At 43.0% G+C, this 24,938-nt stretch overlaps 1 protein-coding gene across 2 annotated transcripts in view; it reads left to right on the forward strand.

Moving 5' to 3' along the window:
- The first annotated feature begins 1,934 nt into the window (after window positions 1–1,934).
- Window positions 1,935–24,938, forward strand: part of LOC120056421 (teneurin-2-like) — a 375,571-nt gene continuing 352,567 nt past the window's right edge. Inside the window, exons 1-2 of one of the 2 annotated variants that reach the window (XM_039004579.1) lie at window positions 1,935–2,160; window positions 19,956–19,962. In XM_039004579.1, coding sequence (XP_038860507.1) covers window positions 1,935–2,160; window positions 19,956–19,962 — 233 coding nt within the window. The remainder of the gene's footprint in view (window positions 2,161–19,955; window positions 19,963–24,938) is intronic. The other variant, XM_039004578.1, reaches the window with a different exon arrangement.

Raw genomic sequence — 24,938 nt, forward strand, 5'->3', positions numbered from 1 at the left:
TCTCCTTGTCTATTGTTGAGTGGGTTATTATTGTCAGTCCAGATGAGCGCCAGTGTTTACCACTTCACATGATGAGGCCTTTGTGAGTATAAGTACTGCTGGTAATCAATGCCCAGAGCGGAGATTCCTCTTGATTATGTAAACACTTCAAATAAAACCTTATTAAAAGTATGGATCTGCACACAGCAACAAGCTCAGTCAGTGGAATTAAAGACATCCTGTGGAACTTTGGTGACTTCTAAATATTTTTAAACCACCCCGTTTTAGGCTGGATGTGTCAATGCATAGTTCATACACGCATAATCTATTAACAGAATTACTGTTTTACCTCAATTAACCACAAAATCCCATGTTTTTCTGGAAGCTGTGCTGCGCCATTTTCCTGAATTTTCCCCCCACGTGGACCAGCCCCGTAGCAATTTAAGTTCTAGCCAATGAGCTTCAGCCCCTCTCCATTTGAGTGACAGCTAGCAAGATGCACACACAGCAGAGCGAGAGAGTGAGCAATGACGTGGTGCACATATCTGCACAGGTAGTGAAATGTTCGGGGACCACTTTTGGCTCATGAGCGCTTCTTTCAGAGCTACTGGCTAAAATATATACAAAAGTAACGGAGAATCTCTTTAAGACGAAATGTTCAAAAGCTTCCTATGCAAGCTGTTATCAATAGATTTTTCCTTGCTTCCTGGAAACATTTGTAACTACAAAAGGTTAAGAGAAAATAAGTGTTTTTTCATACACTGCTTATCGGTTGTTAAAGTGTAACACGGACAACATAATAACAATCTTTCCAACGTATGTCTGTGAGCTTCAAATAATAGTCCTTTTGTACTATTATTTTGTGCAATTCACTTGAACCTGTTGCTGTGTGAACATTAAGATGGATAAAAAAAGGCATCTTACTCTTTTGTTCTAACAGAAGTCTACTATTTAAAAAGAGATACATTATACTACCTGCTCTTTGAGGCCATAGTTTCCTGCTCCTCAGTAGCTGGTGGTGGTGGAGGCCCTGGCTGGTTTCTGGCTGTGGTAGCACAGCCTCAGCCTAACAGACAGATGCAGAGTGGGCTGGTGTCAATGTGGAGCGTCTGGAAGGATGCCTCCTCCCTCCAGCAGAGCCTTCTAGCTATGATTCTCTCTCTCTCTCTCTTCACTGTGTTAGTCAGAAAATAACTTACTCACCAAGTGATAATGAGCCTGAGACATGGTGAGGATCCCCAGTCCTCGTCCCTCCTGTTGAGACTGCCTGCTCGCTGTGTGTGTGGGGGGGAGAGTGTGTTCTGACTGTGTTTTGACAGTGTAGTCAGTCAGGTGTTGATAAGTGTCTGTATATATCTTTAACCTCAGCAGGAGATGTGGAATGGGACAACTAAATCAATCCCCGTGGGGCTCTCATTCTGTCCACATGACGTCTCCAAAATAGACGTGCACTGTTAAATGCTTGTATGGTATATTTCTTTCCATTTCTTCAGAAACAGTTTGACTCTCACAGGCAGCATAAGGGATTATATCTCATTGTGTAGGAGGATAGGTACTGAAGTTAAGAACCGTACCTAAGACAACACAGTTCAGTGCACCATGATCTTAGTATTTTAGAAAGTAAACGCGTTACTTCGGTGTGTCTGTTTTCATGCTCTCTCTCTCTCTCTCTCTCTCTCTCTCTCTCTCTCTCTCTCTCTCTCTCTCTCTCTCTCTCTCTCTCTCTCTCTCTCTCTCTCTCTCTCTGTCTCTCTCTGTCTGTCTCTCTGTCTGTCTCTCTCTCTCTCTCTCTCTCTCTCTCTCTGTCTCTCTCTCTGTCTCTCTCTCTCTCTCTCTCTCTCTCTCTCTCTCTCTCTCTCTCTCTCTCTCTCTGTCTCTCTCGCTGTCACCACTAACAGGTGAGAGCCTTGACCTGAGCCAATCCCCTAAGAGCAGCAGCGCCGGTCGTCGTGGAGATGGACATGAAGGAGCGTCCGCACCGCTCCCTGACCCGGGGCCGCTGCAGGAAGGACTTCCACCACGCCACTGCGTCCCTGCAGCCGGAGGAGTGCCACGTGGCCACCCAGAAGTCCTACAGCTCCAGTGAGACGCTCAAGGCCTATGATCGCGACACGCACCTGCACTACGGGGGCTGCGTGGCTGAGCTGGTGCACCACGAACACCAGGAGTACGTCCGACAAGGTGAGCTGGTGCGCCACGAACACCAGGAGTACGTCCGACAAGGTGAGCTCCACGTCTCTGTTTCTGTGTCTGTCTCCACTGACCTGGGATTGTTTTTCATACATTCCTCCCGTTTCACAGGGTCTTCCTATTAGCCACTTGTCGGGACTGCTTTCCCTTCCGCATCGTGTGTTTTTGATGATGGTTTACTAAAGGGAACCTCCCACGGTCTGAGTCATGATGCTGGTCTCTCTTTTAAATCACCTGCACTTCCACAACCTCCAAACCCCAGACTTACCTGGTCATCTGTAGCACTGTAGGATTTCACTCTACACAAGACTTACCTGGTCATCTGTAGTACTGTAGGATTTCACTCTAGACAAGACTTACCTGGTCATCTGTAGCACTGTAGGATTTCACTCTACACAAGACTTACCTGGTCATCTGTAGCACTGTAGGATTTCACTCTACACAAGACTTACCTGGTCATCTGTAGTACTGTAGGATTTCACTCTACACAAGACTTACCTGGTCATCTGTAGTACTGTAGGGTTTCACTCTATACAAGACTTACCTGGTCATCTGTAGTACTGTAGGATTTCACTCTACACAATACTTACCTGGTCATCTGTAGTACTGTAGGATTTCACTCTACACAAGACTTACCTGGTCATCTGTAGTACTGTAGGATTTCACTCTACACAAGACGTACCTGGTCATCTGTAGTACTGTAGGATTTCACTCTACACAAGACTTACCTGGTCATCTGTAGTACTGTAGGATTTCACTCTACACTAGGATGAGGTGTTTTTTTGGGGAAAGGGAAATGATAGAGGGGAGGTTTAGGTTATTTCCAGTTAATAGCGCCAGTCCAACCTTGCTTTGGGTGTCCACAGGGTATGGATTATTCATTCTTCCTTCACGGGGTTGGACAAGCAATGACCCTTAACTCAGAATATTCAGTAGCTAACTGCACCATTTCTTATTCAATTCCACAGGATACTGAACCCATGTGAAAATAATTGCGAAAAAGGCTTTTAACATTCCCGTCAGCTTGTCAATTAAAAACTGGGTGACAGATGCTGCTTAGATCGGATCCATACTAAAGCCCATCAATATTAATTTGAGCATGAAACTGAAATGACAGGTTGGGCCTGCTGCTACGTTGTAAAACGTTTTTTGTATGCCAGTGGTCACCAAGGCTTTCCTAGTCAATCACCAAACATGTCTTTAAAAAGCCCAACGTTAAAGCCTTTCATTACTATTTTTATTATTATTTCAACACAGTTTGCGGTAGGTTGATTTAGCTGCCCTGTGTGCCGGTTAGTCAGTGTTCCCATTGAAACCATTTCATGTGTCTAGAGGTACAAACTCAGCCTACCCGGTGGGCCCAGAGAGGAAGTCAAGTGCACCTATAGCCCTACCGCTGGCCAATCAGATAGCTCAGATCACATGGTCTGCAGCTTCCACAAGCCCACAGCGAAGTTGACAGTTGATAGTTGATAGTCGACTCTACTGTGTGAGATTTCAAAACTTTCAAAACCATGACTGGAGAGAGAATGTCAACGAATACAGCAAAGAGCTGCTGTTTTTATGAGTGAGTTCATGTTTAAGATTTTTATTCAGCACTGTCAACACTTTATTCAATACTTTTATAAGCCATAAAACGCGCTCCCCCTATCCACTCGCACGACAAAGTGTATCGATAGACTTGCATTGTTATTAGCGGTTTGTCGTTCTAATATTTCCTGTTCTCTGGTCATATGTGGTTATAGAATATACAGGAAAGATAGAAATGCAAATGGTGGAGGTGTTGCCATGTATGTCCAGAGTCATATTAATATTATGCTGAGAGAGGATCTCATGTCAGATGATGTAGAAGTAATATGGCGACAGGTTCATCCGCCTCACCTAAAGCGTATTCTCGTAGGAAGTTGCTATCGACCACCAAGGGCTAAAAGTCAGTATTTGGACTATATGTGTGAAATGTTGGATAAGGTATGTGATGTCAATAGAGAGGTATATTTTCTGGGTGACCAAAATATTGACTGGTTGTCATCAAGCTGCCCATTCAAAAATAAGCTCCAAGCTGTAACCAGCGCCTGCAATCTGCAAAAACAACAGGAACTATATCATACACTTGTATTGATCACATCTTTACTAATGTTGCAGAAATCTGCTCTAAAGTAGTATCCGCACCCATCGGATGTAGTGGTCATTATATAATAGCCATATCTAAAAAATAATAATAATAATAATTCCAAAGATCATACAAGAGGTTTTGCAATGATTCCTATGTTGAAGATGTGACAATATTTGTTGGTCTGATGTGTGTAATGAGGAACATCCGGACGCTGCACTTAAAGCATTTATGAAACTGCTTCTTCCAGTTACTGATATGCATGTTCCCATCAAATCAAATCAAATTGTATTTGTCACATACACATGGTTAGCAGATGTTAATGTGAGTGTAGCGAAATGTTTGTGCTTCTAGTTCCCACGGTGCAGTAATAACTAACAAGGAATCTAACAATTACCCAACAACTACCTAATACACACAAATCTAAAGAGGTGAATGAGAATATGTACATGTAAGTATATGGATGAGCGATGGCCAAGCGGCATAGGCAAGGTGCAATAGATGGTTTAAAATACAGACAGTGTGGTGAGTACATGTGATATGAGTAATGTAAGATATGTAAACATTATTAAAGGGGCATTATTTAAAGTGGCATTGTTTAAAGTGACTAGTGATCCATTTATTAAAGTCTCCAGTGATTGTGTCTCAATGTAGGCAGCAGCCTCTCTGAGTTAGTGATTGCTGTTTAGCAGTCTGATGGCCTTGAGATAGAAGCTGTTTTTCAGTCTCTCGGTCCCAGCTTTGATGCACCTGTACTGACCTCGCCTTCTGGGTGGTAGCAGTGTGAACAGGCAGTGGCTCGGGTGGTTGATGTCCTTGATGATCTTTTTGGCCTTCCTGTGACATTGGGTGCTGTAGGTGTCATGGAGGGCAGGTAGTTTGCCCCCGGGGATGCGTTGTGCAGACCGCACCACCCTCTGGAGAGCCTTGCCGTTGAGGGCGGTTGCTGTTGCCGTACCAGGCTGTGATACAGCCCGACAGGATGCTCTCGATTGTTCATCTGTAAAAGTTTGTCAGGGTTTTGTGTGACAAGCCAAATTTATTCAGCCTCCCGAAGCGGAAGAGGCGCTGTTGCGTCATCTTCACCACACTGTCTGTGTGGGTGGACCAGTTTGTCATTGATGTGTACTCAGAGGAACTTAAAACTTTCCACATTCTCCACTACTGTCCCGTCGATGTGGATGGGGGGGTGCTCCCTCTGCTATTTCCTGAAGTCCATGATCATCTCCTTTGTTTTGTTGTCGTTGAGTGAGAGGTTGTTTTCCTGACACCACACTCCCCTCCTCCCTGTTGTCTCGTTGATGCTGGTAATGAGGCCTACTACTGTTGTGTCGTCTGCAAACTTGATGATTGAGTTAGAGGCGTGCATGGTCACGCAGTCGTGGCTGAACAGAGAGTACAGGAGGGGGCTGAGCACGCACCCTTGTGGGGCCCCCGTGTTGAGGGTCAGCGAAGTGGAGCTGTTGTTTCCTATCTTCACCACCTGGGAGCGGCCCGTCAGAAAGTCCAGGACCCAGTTGCACAGGGCAGGGTTGAAACCCAGGGCCTCCAGCTTGATGATGAGCTTGGAGGGTACTATGGTGTTGAATTCTGAGCTGTAGTCAATGAACAGCATTCTTACATAGGTATTCCATCTGGGCCATCAGCCTTGCGAGGATTAACATGTTTAAATGTTTTACTCACGTCAGCCACAGAGAAGTAGCGGGGGTGGGGGGTGCAGTCCTTGTTAGCGGGCCGTGACGGTGGCACTGTATTTTCTTCAAAGCAGGCAAAGAAAGTGCTTAGTTTGTCTGGAAGCGTGACGTCAGTGTCCGTGACATGGCTGGTTTTCTTTTTGTAGTCCTTGATTTCCTGTAGACCCTGCCACATACGTCTCGTGTCTGAGCTGTTGAATTGCAACTCCACCTTGTCCCTGTACTGGCATTTCGCTTGTTTAATTGCCTTTCAGAGGGAATAACTACACTGTTTATATTCAGTTTTGCCGCCATCCAAATGCCGCCATCCATCCATGGTTTCTGGTTAGGGTAGGTTTTAATAGTCACAGTGGGTACAACATCTCCAATGCACTTCTTTATAAACGCACTCACCGAGTCAGCGTATAGGTCGATGTTGTTCTCTGAGGCTGACCGGAACATATTCCAGTCCGCGTGATCAAAACAATCTTGAAGTGTGGCTTCCGATTAGTTGGACCAGCGTTGAATGGTTCTCGTCACTGGTACATCCTGTTTGAGTTTCTGCCTATAAGATGGTAGGAGCAAGATGGCGTCATGGTCGGTAGCAGTGGTTGAGGTTATTGCACATGCGCGTAGCGCAATCAATATGCTAGTAGAATTTAGGTTGCCTTGTTCTCAAATTTGCTTTGTTAAAATCCCCAGCAACAATAAATGTAGCCTCAGGATATATGGTTTCCAGTTTGCATATAGTCCAGTGAAGTTCCTTGGTGGCCATCTTGGTGTCTGCTTGAGGGGGAATGTACACAGCTGTGACTATAACTGACGAGAATTCTCTTGGTAGGTAAAATTGCCGGCATTTGATTGTAAGGAATTGTAGGTCGGGTGAGCAGAAGGACTTGAGTTCCTGTATGTTGTTAAGATTACACCATGAGTCGTTAATCATGAAGCAGGCACCCACACCCTTCCTCTTCCCAGAGAGGTGTTTATCTCTGTCAGCGCGATGCATGGAGAAGCCCGGTAGCTGAACCGATTCCGACAACATATCCCGAGAGAGCCATGTTTCCGTGAAACAAATACTGTTACAATCTCTGATGTCTCTCTGGAAGGCAACCCTTGCTCGAATTTCATCTACCTTGTTGTCAAGAGACTAGACATTGGCTAGTAGTATACTCGGGAGCGGTGGGCGATGTGCACGTCTACGGAGCCTGACCAGGTGGCTGCTTCGTCTGCCCCTTCTGCAGCACCGTTGTTTTGGGTCGACTACTGGAATTAAATCAATTGTCCTGGGTGGTGGTCCAAACAGAGGCTCCGCTTTGGGAAAGTCGTATTCCTGGTCGTAATGTTGGTAAGTTGACGTTGTTCTTATATCCAATAGTTCTTCCCGGCTGTATGTAATAAGACTTAAGATTTCCTCCGGTAACAATGTAAGAAATAATACATTAAAAAACACAATACTGCATAGTTTCCTAAGAACTCCAAGCGAGGCGACCACTCCAAGCGAGGCGACCATCTCTGTCGGCGCCATAGTACTAAGGCACCGAAACTGACTGTTAGAACTGCCAAATCCCCATGGATAGATGATGAGTCAAAAAACTGTATAGCTGAGAGGGATGAGGCAAAGGGAATAGCAAATAAGTCTGCCAACACAGCAGACTGGCAAACATACAGTAAATTGAGAAATCACGTAACTAAACAAATAGAAGAAGAAAATATGCTATGGAACAAAGATGAATGAGAGTAAAAAGCTCTGTAATACTTGAAATGAAATTCTAGGCAACAAAAAAACTTGGCTCCATCCTTCATTGAGGCAGATGGCTTGTTCATAACAAAACCCTTTGATATTGTCAACCATTTTAATAACTTTTTTGTTGACAAGATTAGCAAACATAGGTATGACATGCAAACAACAAATGCTGAGCCTTTATATTCATGCATAATGGACCAAATAATGAAATACAAGTACTGTAGTTTTGAGTTCCACAAAGTGGGTGTGGAAGAGGTGAAAAAATTGTTGCTATTTACCTGGATGGTAAATTGCTGAGGTTGGTAGCGGAATACAAATCCATTTTGCCAAATCTTCAATTTAACCCTAGAAGATGGTGTGTGCCCTCAGACATGGAGGGAGGAAAAGGTCATTCAGCTACACAGTAATAGTGGCAGCAGGTTGCGTAGTGGTTAGAGCAGTGGGCCAAAAGGTTGCTGGTTCGAATCCCCGAGCTGACAAATTAAAAATCTGTTGTTCTGCACCTGAACAAGGCAGCTAACCCACTGTTCCCTGGTAGGCCGTCAATATTAATTTACATTGAATAATTTGTTCTTAACTGGCTTGCCTAGTTAAATAAAGGTTACATTTAAACATTAAAAAAAACATATAACATATATTGCGATGCATGCTGCACAGTTTGGCAGCCAGCTCTAGGAAGAGTCTTAGTGGTTCCAAACTTCTTCTATTTAAAATCCGTTGAGCCGTCAGCGTACACACAGGCTTTATTCAAGGTCAGTGGGAGGTCATTTGTAAAAACAGAAACCATAACGGCCCTAACTGGATGCCCTGCGGTACACCACACTCAACTGAATTTGCATGAGAGAGGCTTCCATTAACGAAAACCCTCTGTTTTCTATTAGATAGGTAACTCTCAATCATAATAAGGCAGAGGATACAAATCCAAAACACCTATGTTTTTTTCAGCAATAGGTTATGATCAATGACATCGAAAGCTGCACTGAAGTCTAACAAAACAGCTCCCACGATCTTCTTACTATCAATTTCTTTCAGCCTATCGTCTTCATTTGTGTCAGTGCCAGGCATGTGGAGAGCCCTTCCCTATACGCATGCTGAAAGTATGTTGTTAATTTGTTCTCTGTAAAAAAAAAACATTGTATTTGATCAAACACATTTTTTTCTAAAAGTTTGCTAAGCACTTGTAACAAGCTGATTGGTTGGCTGTTTGAACCATTAACAGTGTGCTCTGCATTTAAAAAAATAAAACCTTATTTAACTAGGCAACGGAGGGAAAGTGTCAGTAACATGCATGTACATCTCTTCTGGCTCAAAGTTAAGAAGAAATTGACTGCATCACTCTTGGTCTTTGTGTGAGGTGATGAAGGTATCAAACTGTCTGTTCAAGTAGTTGGCACACAGTTCGGACACTCATCGGTACAACACAAGACATGCAACCAGAGGTCTCTTCACAGTCCCCAGGTTCAGAACAGAGGCTGGGAAACGCACAGTATTCAATAGAGCCACGACTACATGGAACTCTCTGCCACCCTAGGTAAGTCAAGGTAGCAATAAAACCAGTTTCAAAAAACAGATAAAAGCACACATTACTGCACGAAGGGGACTGTGAAGAGACCATTTTAATGCAGTGCATTTGGAAAGTATTCCGACCCCTTCACTTTTTCCACATTTTGTTATGTTACAGCCTTATTCTAAAACTGATTAAATTACATGTTTTCCTCATCAATCTACACACAATACCCCATAATGATAATGACAAAGCAAAAACAGTTTTTTAGAAATGTTTGCAAATATATTATAAATAAGACAGAAATACCGTATTTACATAAGTATTCAGACCCTTTGCTATGACACTTGAAATTGAGCTCCGTGAGATGTTTCTACAACTTGTTTGGAGTCCACCTGTGGTAAATTCAATTGTTTGTACATGATTTGGAAAGGCACACACCTGTCTATATAAGGTCCCACAGTTGACAGTGTATGTCAGAGCAAAAAACCAAGCCAAGAGGTCGAAGTAATTGTCTGTAGAGCTCCGAAGTCAAGATTGTGTCGAGGCACAGATCTGGGAAAGGGTACCACAAAAATTCTGCAGCATTGAAGGTCCCCAAGAACACAATGGCCTCCATCATTCTTAAATGGAAGAAGTTTGGAACCACCAAGACTCTTCCTAGAGCTGGCCGCCCGGCCAAACTGAGCAATCTGGGGAGAAGGGCCTTGGTCAGGAAGGTGACCAAGAACCCGATGCTAACTCTGACAGAGCTCCAGAGTTATGAACTCTTTGGCCTGAATGCCAAGTGTCACGTCTGGAGGTAACCTGGCACCATCCCTACGGTGAAGCATGGTGGGTGCAGCATCATGCTGTGGGGATGTTTTTCAGCGACAGGGACTGGGAGATTAGACAGGATTGAGAAAAATATGAACAGAGCAAAGGACAGAGAGATCCAAGATGAAAACCTGCTCCAGAGTGCTAAGGACCTCAGACTGGGTCAAAGGTTCACCTTCCAACAGGACAACGACCCTAAGCACACAGCCAAGACAACGCGTGAGTGGCTTCGGGACAAGTCTCTGATTGTCCTTGAGGGGCTCAGCCGGAGCCCGGACTTGAACCCGATCGAACATCTCTGGAGAGACCGGAATATAGCTGTGCAGCGACGCTCCCCATCCAGCCTGACAGCGCTTGAGAGGATCTGCAGAGAAGAATGGGAGAAACTCCCCAAATACAGGTGTGCCAAGCTTGTATCATCATACCTAAGAAGGCTCGAGGCTGTAATCCCTGCCAAATGTGCTTCAACTCAGAACTGAGTAAAGAGTCTGAATACTGATGTTAATGTCATATTTCCATTCTTTTGTTTTTTATAAATTTGCAAAAATGTTCTAAAACCTGTTTTGCTTTGTCATTATTGGGTATTGTGTGTAGATTGATGAGAAAAACAATTGAATCCATTTTAGAACAAGACTGTAACGTAACAAAATGTGGAAAAAGTCAAGGGGTCTGAATACTTTCCGAATGCACCGTATTATGTTTTGTTTCATGTGGATTGCAGGAAGAGTAGCTGATGCTTTTGCAGCGGCTAATGGGGATCCAAACAAATACCAATACCAATACGAGTAACAAGATGAATTGGTGCACAAGTCAGAAATAGTGAATTGTGATTTGAGTTTCGGCCATCAGCTGGAAGATCGTCCTTCAGCGGAGGGAGGAAGAGCTGAGGGACGGTGAGAGTCAGCCTCTCCGCTGCTCTCTCTCTCTCTCTCTCTCTCTCTCTCTCTCTCTCTCTCTCTCTCTCTCTCTCTCTCTCTCTCTCTCTCTCTCTCTCTCTCTCTCTCTCTCTCTCTCTCTCTCTCTCTCTCTCTCTCTCTCTCTCTCTCTCTCTCTCTCTCTCTCTCTCTCTCTCTCTCTCCAAATGGTTTAAATGTATGCCTCAAAGTAATACAACAAATGTGTGGTCATATACCTCATGTTTTGAAATATAATTTTTAAATAGTCAGATTTGAACAACATTGGCAGTGCAATTCAAGAATGTAGACAATATGCAGAGATAATGTATTGAGCCTATAGACTGCTGCACGAACCTCTTTGCTACATAACTGTTTTTAATTGGTTGATGTTGCATAGGCTTACGTTTTTTAAGTCATGTCTCATTTTTATTTTTGTATTTTTTGTATTTTGCAGTAGATCTCATGCTTTTGACTTAGAAAGTGATCTCGGCTCACTGTTGAATGCAACATTTTGTAACTCACGTTGATTCATTTGATCAAACACATCTCTGTTGGGCTCATGGACACACACAAGTCAGATGGTGGCCAGGCGTATTAGTGTCTGGGAGGAGAGATAAGCTAAATCATACACGGGCTTGTCTGCTTCTAGCCCGGACACTCAGAGGAGAGGGAGGCAGTCCTAATAGAATGGAATGCTGCTGGCTACCTGCACCAACAAAGTTTACATCTAGAAAGTCATTGAAACACAGCAAAGACAAACTTCAGTTGGTCATAGTCTATCACCCTTTCTCCTTTCGTCACCCTAACAAATCATCAATTCATATATAAACCTTATTTTAAATGAAGGACACTTTCAAATATCTTTCTACTGGAGTAAAATGGATAACAAAAGTAATTCCCCAATCAAAGACGTACAGTCGCAATGCGGTTTCCTAACACTTGTCTGTAATCATTCATTATTGTTAGTGGAAATAATCAATAGTGATTGCTGCCTTATCTCAACTGTAAAATCGAAACGGTTAGATTCACTGTCGTGTCTTATTTTTAAAGGTGAAAGGTATTTCTTAGCTCTACAAAACACAAAACATCCTGAAGGGTTTCAGCCCTCTCATGACAACAGATACCATGGCGTACACACTGCTTCCTTCAGAGTTCAATACACACTGCTTCCTTTAGAGTTCAATACACACTGCTTTCTTTAGAGTTCAATACACACGGCTTATATTACACACCTCTTACTGCCCTGAATTCCTCTGCAAAACCCTCAGCTGTTGTATGCAGTAATCATGTGTCTATGAACCAGAGTTATACTATTAGCACGAAGGCGGTGTGCCGTAGTAGGAAGTCCACGGTGTGTAACTCACCCTGCACTAACATAAATAACATGAGCACGTCTACCTCCGCTAAGCTTCCCAGTAAAGCAATGAAAACAATCAAGCATCCCAGAAAATTGCTAAAAATAGCCCACTTTAAGAAACAAGGTTCATGAAATCAATAATTGTGACTCATCACCTGGATTCGGTCTTATGTAGCAACATTTAAATTTCTGTTTTTTACATTGGATAGAAGTAGAGACTCAGAGCTACAAAATGGCATATCATACACTGAATTTGAGGAAACAATGGGAAAGTAATTCTGCATTAAAAGTTGATCAACTTGTAAACTCACTTTTGAGAAAAACGTCTTTCAATGTTTTGGTTCTATTATTGGAGAGCCCTTCTTTGTCTTCTTTGCCGTTCAGCATTGTTCACACTAGAGGTCGACCGATTAATTGGAATGGCCGATTAATTAGGGCAGATTTCAAGTTTTCATAACAATCGGTAATCGTCATTTTTGGACACCGATCATGGCCGATTACATTGCACTCCACGAGGAGACTGCGTGGCAGGCTGACTACCTGTTATGCGAGTGCAGCAAGGAGCCAAGGTAAGGTGCTAGCTAGCATTAAACATATCTTATAAAAAACAATCAATCTTAACATAATCACTAGTTAACTACACATGGTTGATGATATTACTAGTTTATCTAGCTTGTCCTGCGTTGCATTTAATCGATGCGGTGCCTGTTAATTTATCATTGAATCACAGCCTACTTTGCCAAACCGGTGATTTAACAAGCGCATTCGCGAAAAAAGCACTGTCGTTGCACCAATGTACCTAACCATAAACATCAATGCCTTTCTTAAAATCAATACACAAGTATATATTTTTTAACCTGCATATTTAGTTAATATTGCCTGCTAACATGAATTTCTTTTAATTAGGGAAATTGTGTCACTTCTCTTGCGTTCTGTGCAACAGAGTCAGGGTATATGCAGCAGTTTGGGCCGCCTGGCTCGTTGCGAACTGTGAAGACTATTTCTTCCTAACAAAGACAGCCTACTTAGCCAAACGGGGGATGATTTAACAAAAGCGCATTTGCGGAAAAAAGCATAATCGTTGTACGAATGTACCTAACCATAAACATCAATGCCTTTCTTAAAATCAATATACAGAAATATATATTTTTAAACCTGCATATTTAGTTAAAAGAAATTCATGTCACTTCTCTTGCGTTCATTGCACGCAGAGTCAGGGTATATGCAACAGTTTGGGCCGCCTGGCTCGTTGCGAACTAATTTGCCAGAATTGTACATAATTATGACATAACTGTCACGTTCCTGACCTGTTTTCTCTTGTTTTGTATTTATTTAGTATGGTCAGGGCGTGAGTTGGGTGGGTTGTCTATGTGTTGTTTTCTATGTTGGGGTTTTGTGCGTTCGGCCTGGTATGATTCTCAATCAGAGGCAGCTGTCAATCGTTGTCCCTGATTGAGAATCATACTTAGGCAGCCGGGGTTCACGTGTGTGTTTGTGGGTGTTTGTATTTCGTGTCAGTGTTCGTGCCACACGGGACTGTCTTTCGGTTTGATTCGCTTTTGTTATTTTGTTTCGTGTAGTGTTCAGTTTATTGTTAATAAATCATGGACACTTTCCACTCTGCGTCTTGGTCCGATCCCTACACCTCCTCTTCAGACGAAGAGGAGGAAATCTGCCGTTACAGAAACACCCACCACCAAAGGACCAAGCAGAGTGGAAAAGGGCAGCAACAGCAGCAGCAGCAGCGGCCAAAAACCCAGGACTCCTGGACTTGGGAAGAGATCCTGGTCGGCAACGGACCCTGGGCTCAGCCAGGGGAATATCGCCGTCCCAAGGCAGAGTTGGAGGCAGCGAAGGCAGAGAGGCGCTGGTATGAGGAGGCAGCGTGGCGACGCGGTTGGGAGCCCGAGAGTCAGACCCAAAAATTTCTTGGCGGGGGGCACACGCGGAGTGTGGCAAAGCCGGGTAGGAGACCTGAGCCAACTCCCCGTGCTTACCGTGGAGTGAGAGGGCGTCGTACTGGTCAGACACCGTGTTATGCGGTGGAGCGCACGGTGTCCCCAGTACGCGTGCTTAGCCCAGTGCGGGCTATTCCACCTCGCCGCACTGGTAGGGCTAGGTTGGGCATCGAGCCGGGTGTCATGAAGCCCGGCCCAACGCATCTGGTCTCCAGTGCGTCTCCTCGGGCCGGCGTACATGGCACCAGCCTTACAAATGGTGTCCCCGGTTCGCCAGCATAGCCCAGTGCGGGCTATTCCACCTCGCCGCACTGGCAGGGCTACGGGGACCATTCAACCTGGTAAGGTTGGGCAGGCTCGGTGCTCAAGAGCGCGTGTCCTCCTTCACGGTCCGATAATTCCGGTGCCACCTCCACGTACCAGTCCTCCGGTGGCAGCCCCCCGCACCAGGCTGTCTCTCCGTTTTCTCTCTCCAGTTGCTCCCACCTGTCCAGCGCTGTCAGAGCCTTCCTCCTCTCCAGTGCAGCCAGAGTCTGAACTGCCTGCCTGCCCAGCGCTGTCTGAGCTGCCTGCCTGCCCAGCGCTGTCAGAGCTGCCCGTCTGTCCCGAGCCGTCAGAGCTGCCCGTCTGTCCCAAGCCGTCAGAGCTGCCCGTCTGTCCCGAGCCGTCAGAGCTGCCCGGCTGTCCCGAGCCGTCAGAGCTGCCCGTCTGTCCCGAGCCGTCAGAGCTGCCCGTCTGTCCCGAGCCGCCAGAGCTGCCCGTCTGTCCCGAGCCGTCAGAGCTGTCCGTCTGTGTTGAGCAGCCAGAGCCGTCCGCCAGACAGGAGCAGCCAGAGCCGTCCGCCAGACAGGAGCAGCCAGTGCCGTCCGCCAGCCAGGATCCGCCAGTGCCGTCAGCCAGCCAGGAGCAGCCAGTGCCGTCAGCCAGCCAGGATCCGCCAGTGCCGTCAGCCAGCCAGGATCCGCCAGTGCCGTCAGCCAGCCAGGATCCGCCAGTGCCAGCCAGCCAGGATCCGCCAGTGCCAGCCAGCCAGGATCCGCCAGAGCCAGCCAGCCAGGATCCGCCAGAGCCAGCCAGCCAGGATCCGCCAGAGGCAGCCAGCCAGGATCCGCCGGAGCCGCCAGCCAGCCAGGATCTGCCCCTCAGTCCGGTGCTGCCCCTCAGTCCGGTGCTGCCCCTCAGTCCGGTGCTGCCCCTCAGTCCGGTGCTGCCCTTTGGTATAGTGGGATTGACATGGAGGGTGGTTGTTAGGAGGAGGCCACGGGGGCAAGTAAGGAGGCGGACAAAGACATTGTTAAGGTGGGGTCCACGTCCCGCGCCAGAGCCGCCACCGCGGACAGACGCCCACCCAGACCCTTCCCTAGAGTTTTATGGGGTGCGCCCGGAGTTCGCACCTTGAGGCGAAGAGGAGGAAATCTGCCGTTACAATAACATTGAACGTTGTGCAATGTAACAGGAATATTTAGACTTATGGATGCCACCCGTTAGATAAAATACGGAACGGTTCCGTATTTCAATGAAAGAATAAACGTTTTGTTTTCGAAATTATAGTTTCCGGATTTGACCATATTAATGACCTAAGGCTCCTATTTCTGTGTGTTATTATGTTATAATTAAGTCTATGATTTAATATTTGATAGAGCAGTCTGACTGAGCGGTGGTAGGCAGCGGCAGGCTCGTAAGCATTCATTCAAACAGCACTTTCGTGCATTTGCCAGCAGCTCTTCACAATGCTTCAAGCATTGAGCTGTTTATGACTTCAAGCCTATCAACTCCCGAGATTAGGCTGGTGTAACCGATGTGAAATGGCTAGCTAGTTAGCGGGGTGCGCGCTAATAGCGTTTCAAACGTCACTCGCTCTGAGACTTGGAGCAGTTGTTCCCCTTGCTCTGCAAGGGCCCCGGCTTCTGTGGAGCGATGGGTAACGATGCTTCGAGGGTGGCTGTTGTCAATGTGTTCCTGGTTCGAGCCCAGGTAGGGGCGAGGAGAGGGACAGAAGCTATACTGTTACACTGGCAATACTAAAGTGCCTATAAGAACATCCAATAGTCAAAGGTATATGAAATACAAATGGTATAGAGAGAAATAGTCCTATAATTCCTATAATAACCTCAACCTAAAACGTCTTACCTGGGAATATTGAAGACTCATGTTTAAAGGAACCACCAGCTTTCATATGTTCTCATGTTCTGAGCAAGGAACTTAAACGTTAGCTTTTTTACATGGCACATATTGCACTTTTACTTTCTTCTCCAACATTTTGTTTTTGCATTATGTAAACCAAATTGAACATGTTTCATTGTTTATTTTAGCCTAAATTGATTTGATTGATGTATTATATTAAGTTCAAATAAAAGTGTTCATTCAGTATTGTTGTAATGGTCATTATTACAAATAAATAAATAAATAAATGTTTAAAAATCGTCCGATTAATTGGTATCGGCTTTTTTTGGTCCTCCAATAATCGGTATCGGTATCGGCGTTGAAAAATCATAATCGGTCGACCTCTAGTTCACACCCTCTTAAGCCTTAGCCCCACCCATCTCTTTAAGGGTTGATCTGTGCATTCTGTACTAACTTGCCAGCTACTTCCAGACATAAGCAAGAGAGACAACAGCTTTACTCGCCCTAGCAGAGCTGGTTAGGCTGTTACAGTATGTTATCCAGAGCGTTGGTGACTGCAATTGTGCTGTCAGATTGTCCGCTCACTAGACGCTCTGGCCAATAAGTAGGGTTGTTCCGAAAGCTCTGATCTCACAACGACAGTCAAGTACCCAAGCTAACTGGCTAACATTGGCTAGCTACTTGCAGACACATAATGAGAGACCACCCCACTCTGACCATTTTACTCCCCCTAGCAGAGCTGGTTAGGCAGTTTTCATGTTATCCAGAGCGTCGATGACTGTAACAGTGCTGCGGGCAACAATTTAATTACACTTTGTTACCAACGTTTACTGACACCAGACATATTCAACGGGTCTTGAGCATTCAAAAATTCATCAGTTATTCTGCGCTCTGGCACACTAAGATGAGAGTCTTTTGTTAAGAAATGTAGCTAGATAGCTAGCTAGGTCAACAATGAATCCCAACGCATGACATAACGTTAGTTAGCGAGCCAGCCAGCTAATGTTAGCTAGCTAGCTAACAGTACACTAACTTGAAATGAAAATACTTTGTCAAAATCAGAGTGGAGTCTTTTGTTAAGACATGTAGCTAGCTAGCTAGCTAAACAATGGACCATAATCACAACTCATGACATTACTACCTTGCATGAATCTGCAGGTAGCTTATCAACCAGGTTCTACGGCTATAAGTAGTCAAGCAAATGTGTCTGAGATACGAAGAATAACATCATACACAACGTTAGCTAGCGACCCAGCCAGCTAATGTTAGCTAGCTAACAGTACACTTGAAATGAAACCACTTTGTCAAAATTAGAAACGTGTAATATCTGAACATGTAGCTAGCTAGACTATCTTAACCGTGGTCTGAAATCGGAGTAGATAGCCAGAGCGAATTTACCAGCTAGTACGTCTATCAACAGTTGCAGTGACATTCTATTGAAATGGATACTTGCATAATGGAGTCCTTTGTTAAGACATGTAGCTAGCTAGCTAGCTAGCTAAACAATGGACCATAATCACAACTCATAATGTTAGTACCTTGCATAAATCTGCAGGTAGCTAACCAACCAGGTTCTATGGCTATAACTAAAGCAAATGTGTCTGAGATACGAAGAATAAGATCATACACAACGTTAGCTAGCAACCCAGCCAGCTAACGTTAGCTAGCTAATAGTACACTTGAAATGAAACCACTTTCTGTCAAAATTAGAGAAAAAAGCATTTTGATTAAAAAAAATGTTTTAAGTTCAAACAGCTCTCCTGTGAAGTCGTGACTTGCAACATATGCCTAGTTTCCTGAATCGGTTCACAATTTGTTAGAAACTCAGTTAGATAATAGGTTATAACATCCACAGAAAAGACAGAAATGCAAAGGTGTTGCCGTTTATATTCAGAGCCACATTCCTGGAAAGCTTAGAGAGGATCTCATGTTAAATACTATTGAAGTAATATGGCTACAAGTTCACCTGTCTCACCTAAAGCCCATTCTGTTGGGAAGATGCTATAGACAACCAAGTGCTAACAGTCAGTATCAGGATAACATGTGTGAAATGCTTGATAATGTATAGTATGTGATATCAACAGAGAGGTATATTTTCTGGGTGATTTCAATATTGACTGTCTTTGATCAGGCTCCCCACTCGAGAGAAAGCTTCAAACTTTAACTAGTGCCTACAACCTGGTTCAGGTTATCAGTCAACCTACCAGGGTAGTTACAAACAGCACAGGAATTAAATAATCAACATGTATTGATCACATCTTTACTAATGCTGCAGAAATGGGTTTTTATAACATCCAAAATCATCGGATGTAGAGATCTCAATATGGTAGCCATATCTAGAAAAACCAAAGTTCCAAAGGCTGGGCCTAATATAGTGTATAAGGGGTCATACAATATGTCTTGTAGTGATTCCTATGTTTTTGATTGCTTACCCAAGTTACTAATAAGCATGCACCCATTAAGAAAATGACTGTTAAAACAAACTGTTAAATTTTACCCCCCTTTTTCTCCCCAATTTCGTGGTATCCAATTGTTAGGAGTTACTATCTTGTCTCATCGCTACAACTGGCTCGGGAGAGACGAAGGTCGAAAGCCATGCGTCCTCCGAAACACAACCCAACCAAGCCGCACTGCTTCTTAACACAGCGCGCATCCAACCCGGAAGCCAGCCGCACCAATGTGTCGGAGGAAACACCGTGCACCTGGCGACCTTGGTTAGCGTGGACTGCGCCCGGCCCGCCACAGGAGTCGCTGGTGCGCGATGAGACAAGGATATCCCTACCGGCCAAACCCTCCCTAACCCGGACGACGCTAGGCCAATTGTGCGTCGCCCCACGGACCTCCCGGTCTCTGGGCGCTAGGCGATGCAGTGCCCTAGACCACCGCGCCACCCGGGAGCCCCAAAAAATGGTATGGTTGAGAGGGATGAGGCAAAAGGAATGGGAAATAGGTCTGGCTGCACAACCGATTGGCAAGCGTACTGCAAATTCAGAAATCATGTGACTAAACTGAATAAAAAGAAGAAGAAACTACACTATGAAACAAATATAAATGACATGAAGAATGATAGTAAAATGCTTTGGAGCACCTTAAATGACATTTTGGGCAAAAAGGCAAACTCAGCTCCATCATTCATTGAATCAGATGGCTCATTCATCACAAAACCCACTGATATTGCCAACTACTTTAATGATTTTTTCTTTCCCAAGATTAGCAAACATAGGCATGACATGCCAGCAACAAATGCTGACACGACACATCCAAGTATAACTGATCAAATTGTGAAAAACAAGCATTGTCATTTGAATTTTGTAAAGTGAGTGTGGAACAAGTGAAAAAAATGATTGTTGTCTATCAACAATGACAAGCCACATCTTCAATCTAGCCTACTAGAATGTGTGTGCACTCAGGCCTGGAGGGAAGCAAAAGTAATTCCACTACTCAAGAATAGTAAGCCCCTTTACTGGCTCAAATAGCCAATCAATCAACCTGTAACCAACCCTTAGTAAACTTTTGGAAAAAATTGTGGAATTCAGGAATTCCCCAGGGCAGCTGTCTAGGCCCCTCACTTCACAATCCCCAAGTCCAGAACAGACTATGGGAGGTGCACAGTACAACATAGAGCAGGTGTCGATAACATAAGGCCTTTGCACGGCATGGTAAGCCACCCCCCCCCCAACAAAAAAAATATGATAATAACAATCATTTATAAAAAACAAAATTGGGGGGTGTGGCATGCTAAGCCGTGGCTTGATGTTTATTATCTCACTTATTTTTGTCAGTTTATTGATTTTTTATAAACTGGAGAAAATAATTGAAATTGCATGTATTGGTTTCGAAATTTCATTGGAATTCACTGCAATGTTGTAGTTCCCAAGGTATGTGAAACCTGATTAGCCAATTTGCAGTATGTTTGCCAATCGGTTGTACTTTCAAGATTTTGCAGGAGTTTCATATTATTAGTTCAGTGGAAGACTACCTGCCTGTCCCGCCAAATTGAAAACCAAGGCAGCATTGAAAATGAGAGATTCCTTTTCACATGGCTTTCAGGTAGCAAGCCTTTTTTGATATTTAAAAAAGTTCAGGGTGCAAAAGGTCATCAGCAAAGAAAAATAAGGCAGATGTCCGCTCACTTATTGCCTCTTGGACAAAGGAATATGGATTAGTTTTACTGAATGACCGATCTGTTTGCGCTCTCTGTTATAAAACTGTTGTTTGTCAGACATCAAGTGTATGGCGTCATTTTGAAACGAGACATGAGAAAAACTTAAAGGATGAGGAGGACAAGGCTGAAGGAATCAACAAGGCCGTGTCCAGGTATGAAAAGCAAAGGAGTGTGTTTACAAATCTATATGCAGTCAAAAAATCAAGCTACAGAGGGAAGCTATAAAGTTGCTCAGTGCATTGCTAAACATGGAAAACCATTTACTAATGTGGAATATGTCAAGGAGGCTTTCCTCAGAATTTAGCAGACTTTATTTAATGGATTGGCCTAACAAAGACACAATCATCTGAAAGATAAAATACATGCCTGTGTCTGACAGAACTGTTGAAAGGCGCGTTACCGAGACGGTGGAAAATGTAAAGGAGCCGCAAACTGTAATGTTAAAAGATTCACCTGTGCAGAGATAAGATTGGCCACCCTGTAGTTAAATGCAGTGGTAGAAAAAGTACCCAATTGTCATACTTGAGTAAAAGTAAAGATACCTTAATGGAAAATAACTCAGGTAAAAGTAAAAGTCGCCCAGTAAAATACTACTTGAGTTAAAGTCTAAAAGTATTTGGTTTTAAATATACTTAAGTATCAAAAGTAAATGTAATTACTAAAATGTACTTAAGTTTCAAAGTAAGAGTATAAATCATTTCAAATTCCTTATATTAAGCAAATCAGGTGGCACGATTTTCTTGTTTTTAAAATTTATGGATAGCCAGGGGAATACTCCAACACTCAGACATCATTTACAAAAAAAAAGCATTTGAGTTAAAGTAAATGTGCCAGATCAGGTATCAGGGATGACCACGGATGTTCTCTTGATAAGTGTGTGAATTTGACCATTTTCTTGTCCTGCTAAGCATTCAAAATGTAACGAGTACTTTTAGGTGTCAGGGAAATGTAGGGATTAAAATGTTTTCTTTAGGAATGTAGTGAAGTAAAAGTAAAAGTTGTCAAACTAATGGGGATCCATAACAAACCCCAGGAAGAGAAGCTGCTGTCTTGGCAGGAACTAATCGGGATCCATAATAAACCCCAGGAAGAGTAGCTGCTGCCTTGGCAGGAACTAATCGGGATCCATAATAAACCCCAGGAAGAGAAGCTGCTGTCTTGGCAGGAACTAATCGGGATCCATAATAAACCCCAGGAAGAGAAGCTGCTGCCTTGGCAGGAACTAATGGGGATCCATAACAAACCCCAGGAAGAGAAGCTGCTGTCTTGGCAGGAACTAATGGGGATCCATAACAAACCCCAGGAAGAGAAGCTGCTGTCTTGGCAGGAACTAATCGGGATCCATAATAAGTAGAAAGACAAATACACAGTGGGTGCAGGTTTTATTGTGAACTTTTAATTTGACCTTTTCACTTTGTAGGTATGGTGACACAACCTAAGCTTTTGCCTGTGGTCCTAAGATGGGTTTGATGTGGAATTAACTTCTAAGGCTGCACACAGAACTGCATCTCTCGCTCTCAGCATTATTCAGTGTGCCCTGTGAGAGGAACTCTGTTAGAGATCAAAGGAAGACAGGCGTCATGCAGGATGGACTCTCTGGGTTGAATATGCAGCTCTGTAGAAACCCACTGAGGATACTAAACAGTCTGCCTTCCACACCTGAAGCCATGGCTCACCTTATCCTCACCTCACTCAAACACCACACATCACTTTTACCATGGATAGACTTTTACCATGGATAGACTTTTACCATGGATAGACTTTTACCATGGATAGACTTTACAATGGATAGACTTTACAATGGATAGACTTTACAATGGATAGACTTTTACCATGGATAGACTTTACAATGGATAGACTTTACAATGGATAGACTTTACATGGATAGACTTTACATGGATAGACTTTACCATAGATAGACTTTACATGGATAGACTTTACATGGATAGACTTTACATGGATAGACTTTACAATGGATAGACTTTACATGGATAGACTTTACATGGATAGACTTTACATGGATAGACTTTACATGGATAGACTTTACATGGATATACTTTACCATAGATAGACTTTACATGGATAGACTTTACATGGATAGACTTTACATGGATAGACTTTACAATGGATAGACTTTACAATGGATAGACTTTACATGGATAGACTTTACATGGATAGACTTTACATGGATAGACTTTACATGGATAGACTTTACATGGATAGACTTTACAATGGATAGACTTTACATGGATAGACTTTACATGGATAGACTTTACATGGATAGACTTTACAATGGATAGACTTTACATGGATAGACTTTACATGGATAGACTTTACATGGATAGACTTTACATAGATAGACTTTACCATGGATAGACTTTACATGGATAGACTTTACATGGATAGACTTTACCATGGATAGACTTTACATGGATAGACTTTACAATGGATAGACTTTACAATGGATAGACTTTACATGGATAGACTTTACATGGATAGACTTTACCATGGATAGACTTTACATGGATAGACTTTACCATAGATAGACTTTACATGGATAGATTTTACATGGATAGACTTTACATGGATAGACTTTACAATGGATAGACTTTACATGGATAGACTTTACATGGATAGACTTTACATGGATAGACTTTACATGGATAGACTTTACATAGATAGACTTTACCATGGATAGACTTTACATGGATAGACTTTACATGGATAGACTTTACATGGATAGACTTTACATGGATAGACTTTACCATGGATAGACTTTACATGGATAGACTTTACAATGGATAGACTTTACAATGGATAGACTTTACAATGGATAGACTTTACATGGATAGACTTTACCATGGATAGACTTTACATGGATAGACTTTACAATGGATAGACTTTACCATGGATAGACTTTACATGGATAGACTTTACATGGATAGACTTTACATGGATAGACTTTACCATAGATAGACTTTACCATGGATAGACTTTACATGGATAGACTTTACCATAGATAAACGTTACCATAGATAGACTTTACCATGGATAGACTTTACATGGATAGACTTTACCATAGATAGACTTTACATGGATAGACTTTACATGGATAGACTTTACATGGATAGACTTTACCATAGATAGACTTTACCATGGATAGACTTTACATGGATAGACTTTACAATGGATAGACTTTACATGGATAGACTTTACAATGGATAGACTTTACATGGATAGACTTTACATGGATAGACTTTACATGGATAGACTTTACCATGGATAGACTTTAGATGGATAGACTTTACATGGATAGACTTTACCATGGATAGACTTTACATGGATAGACTTTACATGGATAGACTTTACAATGGATAGACTTTACCATGGATAGACTTTACATGGATAGACTTTACATGGATAGACTTTACATGGATAGACTTTACCATAGATAGACTTTACCATGGATAGACTTTACATGGATAGACTTTACCATAGATAGACTTTACCATGGATAGACTTTACATGGATAGACTTTACATGGATAGACTTTACCATAGATAGACTTTACCATGGATAGACTTTACATGGATAGACTTTACCATGGATAGACTTTACATGGATAGACTTTACATGGATAGACTTTACCATGGATAGACTTTAGATGGATAGACTTTACATGGATAGACTTTACATGGATATACTTTACCATAGATAGACTTTACCATGGATAGACTTTACATGGATAGACTTTACCATAGATAGACTTTACATGGATAGACTTTACATGGATAGACTTTACATGGATAGACTTTACCATGGATAGACTTTACATGGATAGACTTTACAATGGATAGACTTTACAATGGATAGACTTTACAATGGATAGACTTTTACCATGGATAGACTTTACATGGATAGACTTTACCATGGATAGACTTTACATGGATAGACTTTACAATGGATAGACTTTACCATGGATAGACTTTACATGGATAGACTTTACATGGATAGACTTTACATGGATAGACTTTACCATAGATAGACTTTACCATGGATAGACTTTACATGGATAGACTTTACCATAGATAGACTTTACATGGATAGACTTTACATGGATAGACTTTACAATGGATAGACTTTACCGTGGATAGACTTTACATGGATAGACTTTACATGGATAGACTTTACCATAGATAGACTTTACCATGGATAGACTTTACATGGATAGACTTTACCATAGATAGACTTTACATGGATAGACTTTACATGGATAGACTTTACATGGATAGACTTTACCATGGATAGACTTTACATGGATAGACTTTACATGGATAGACTTTACCATAGATAGACTTTACCGTGGATAGACTTTACATGGATAGACTTTACCATAGATAGACTTTACATGGATAGACTTTA

The sequence above is a fragment of the Salvelinus namaycush genome, chromosome 12 (assembly GCF_016432855.1).
Source record: "Salvelinus namaycush isolate Seneca chromosome 12, SaNama_1.0, whole genome shotgun sequence".
Classification (NCBI taxonomy): domain Eukaryota; kingdom Metazoa; phylum Chordata; class Actinopteri; order Salmoniformes; family Salmonidae; genus Salvelinus; species Salvelinus namaycush.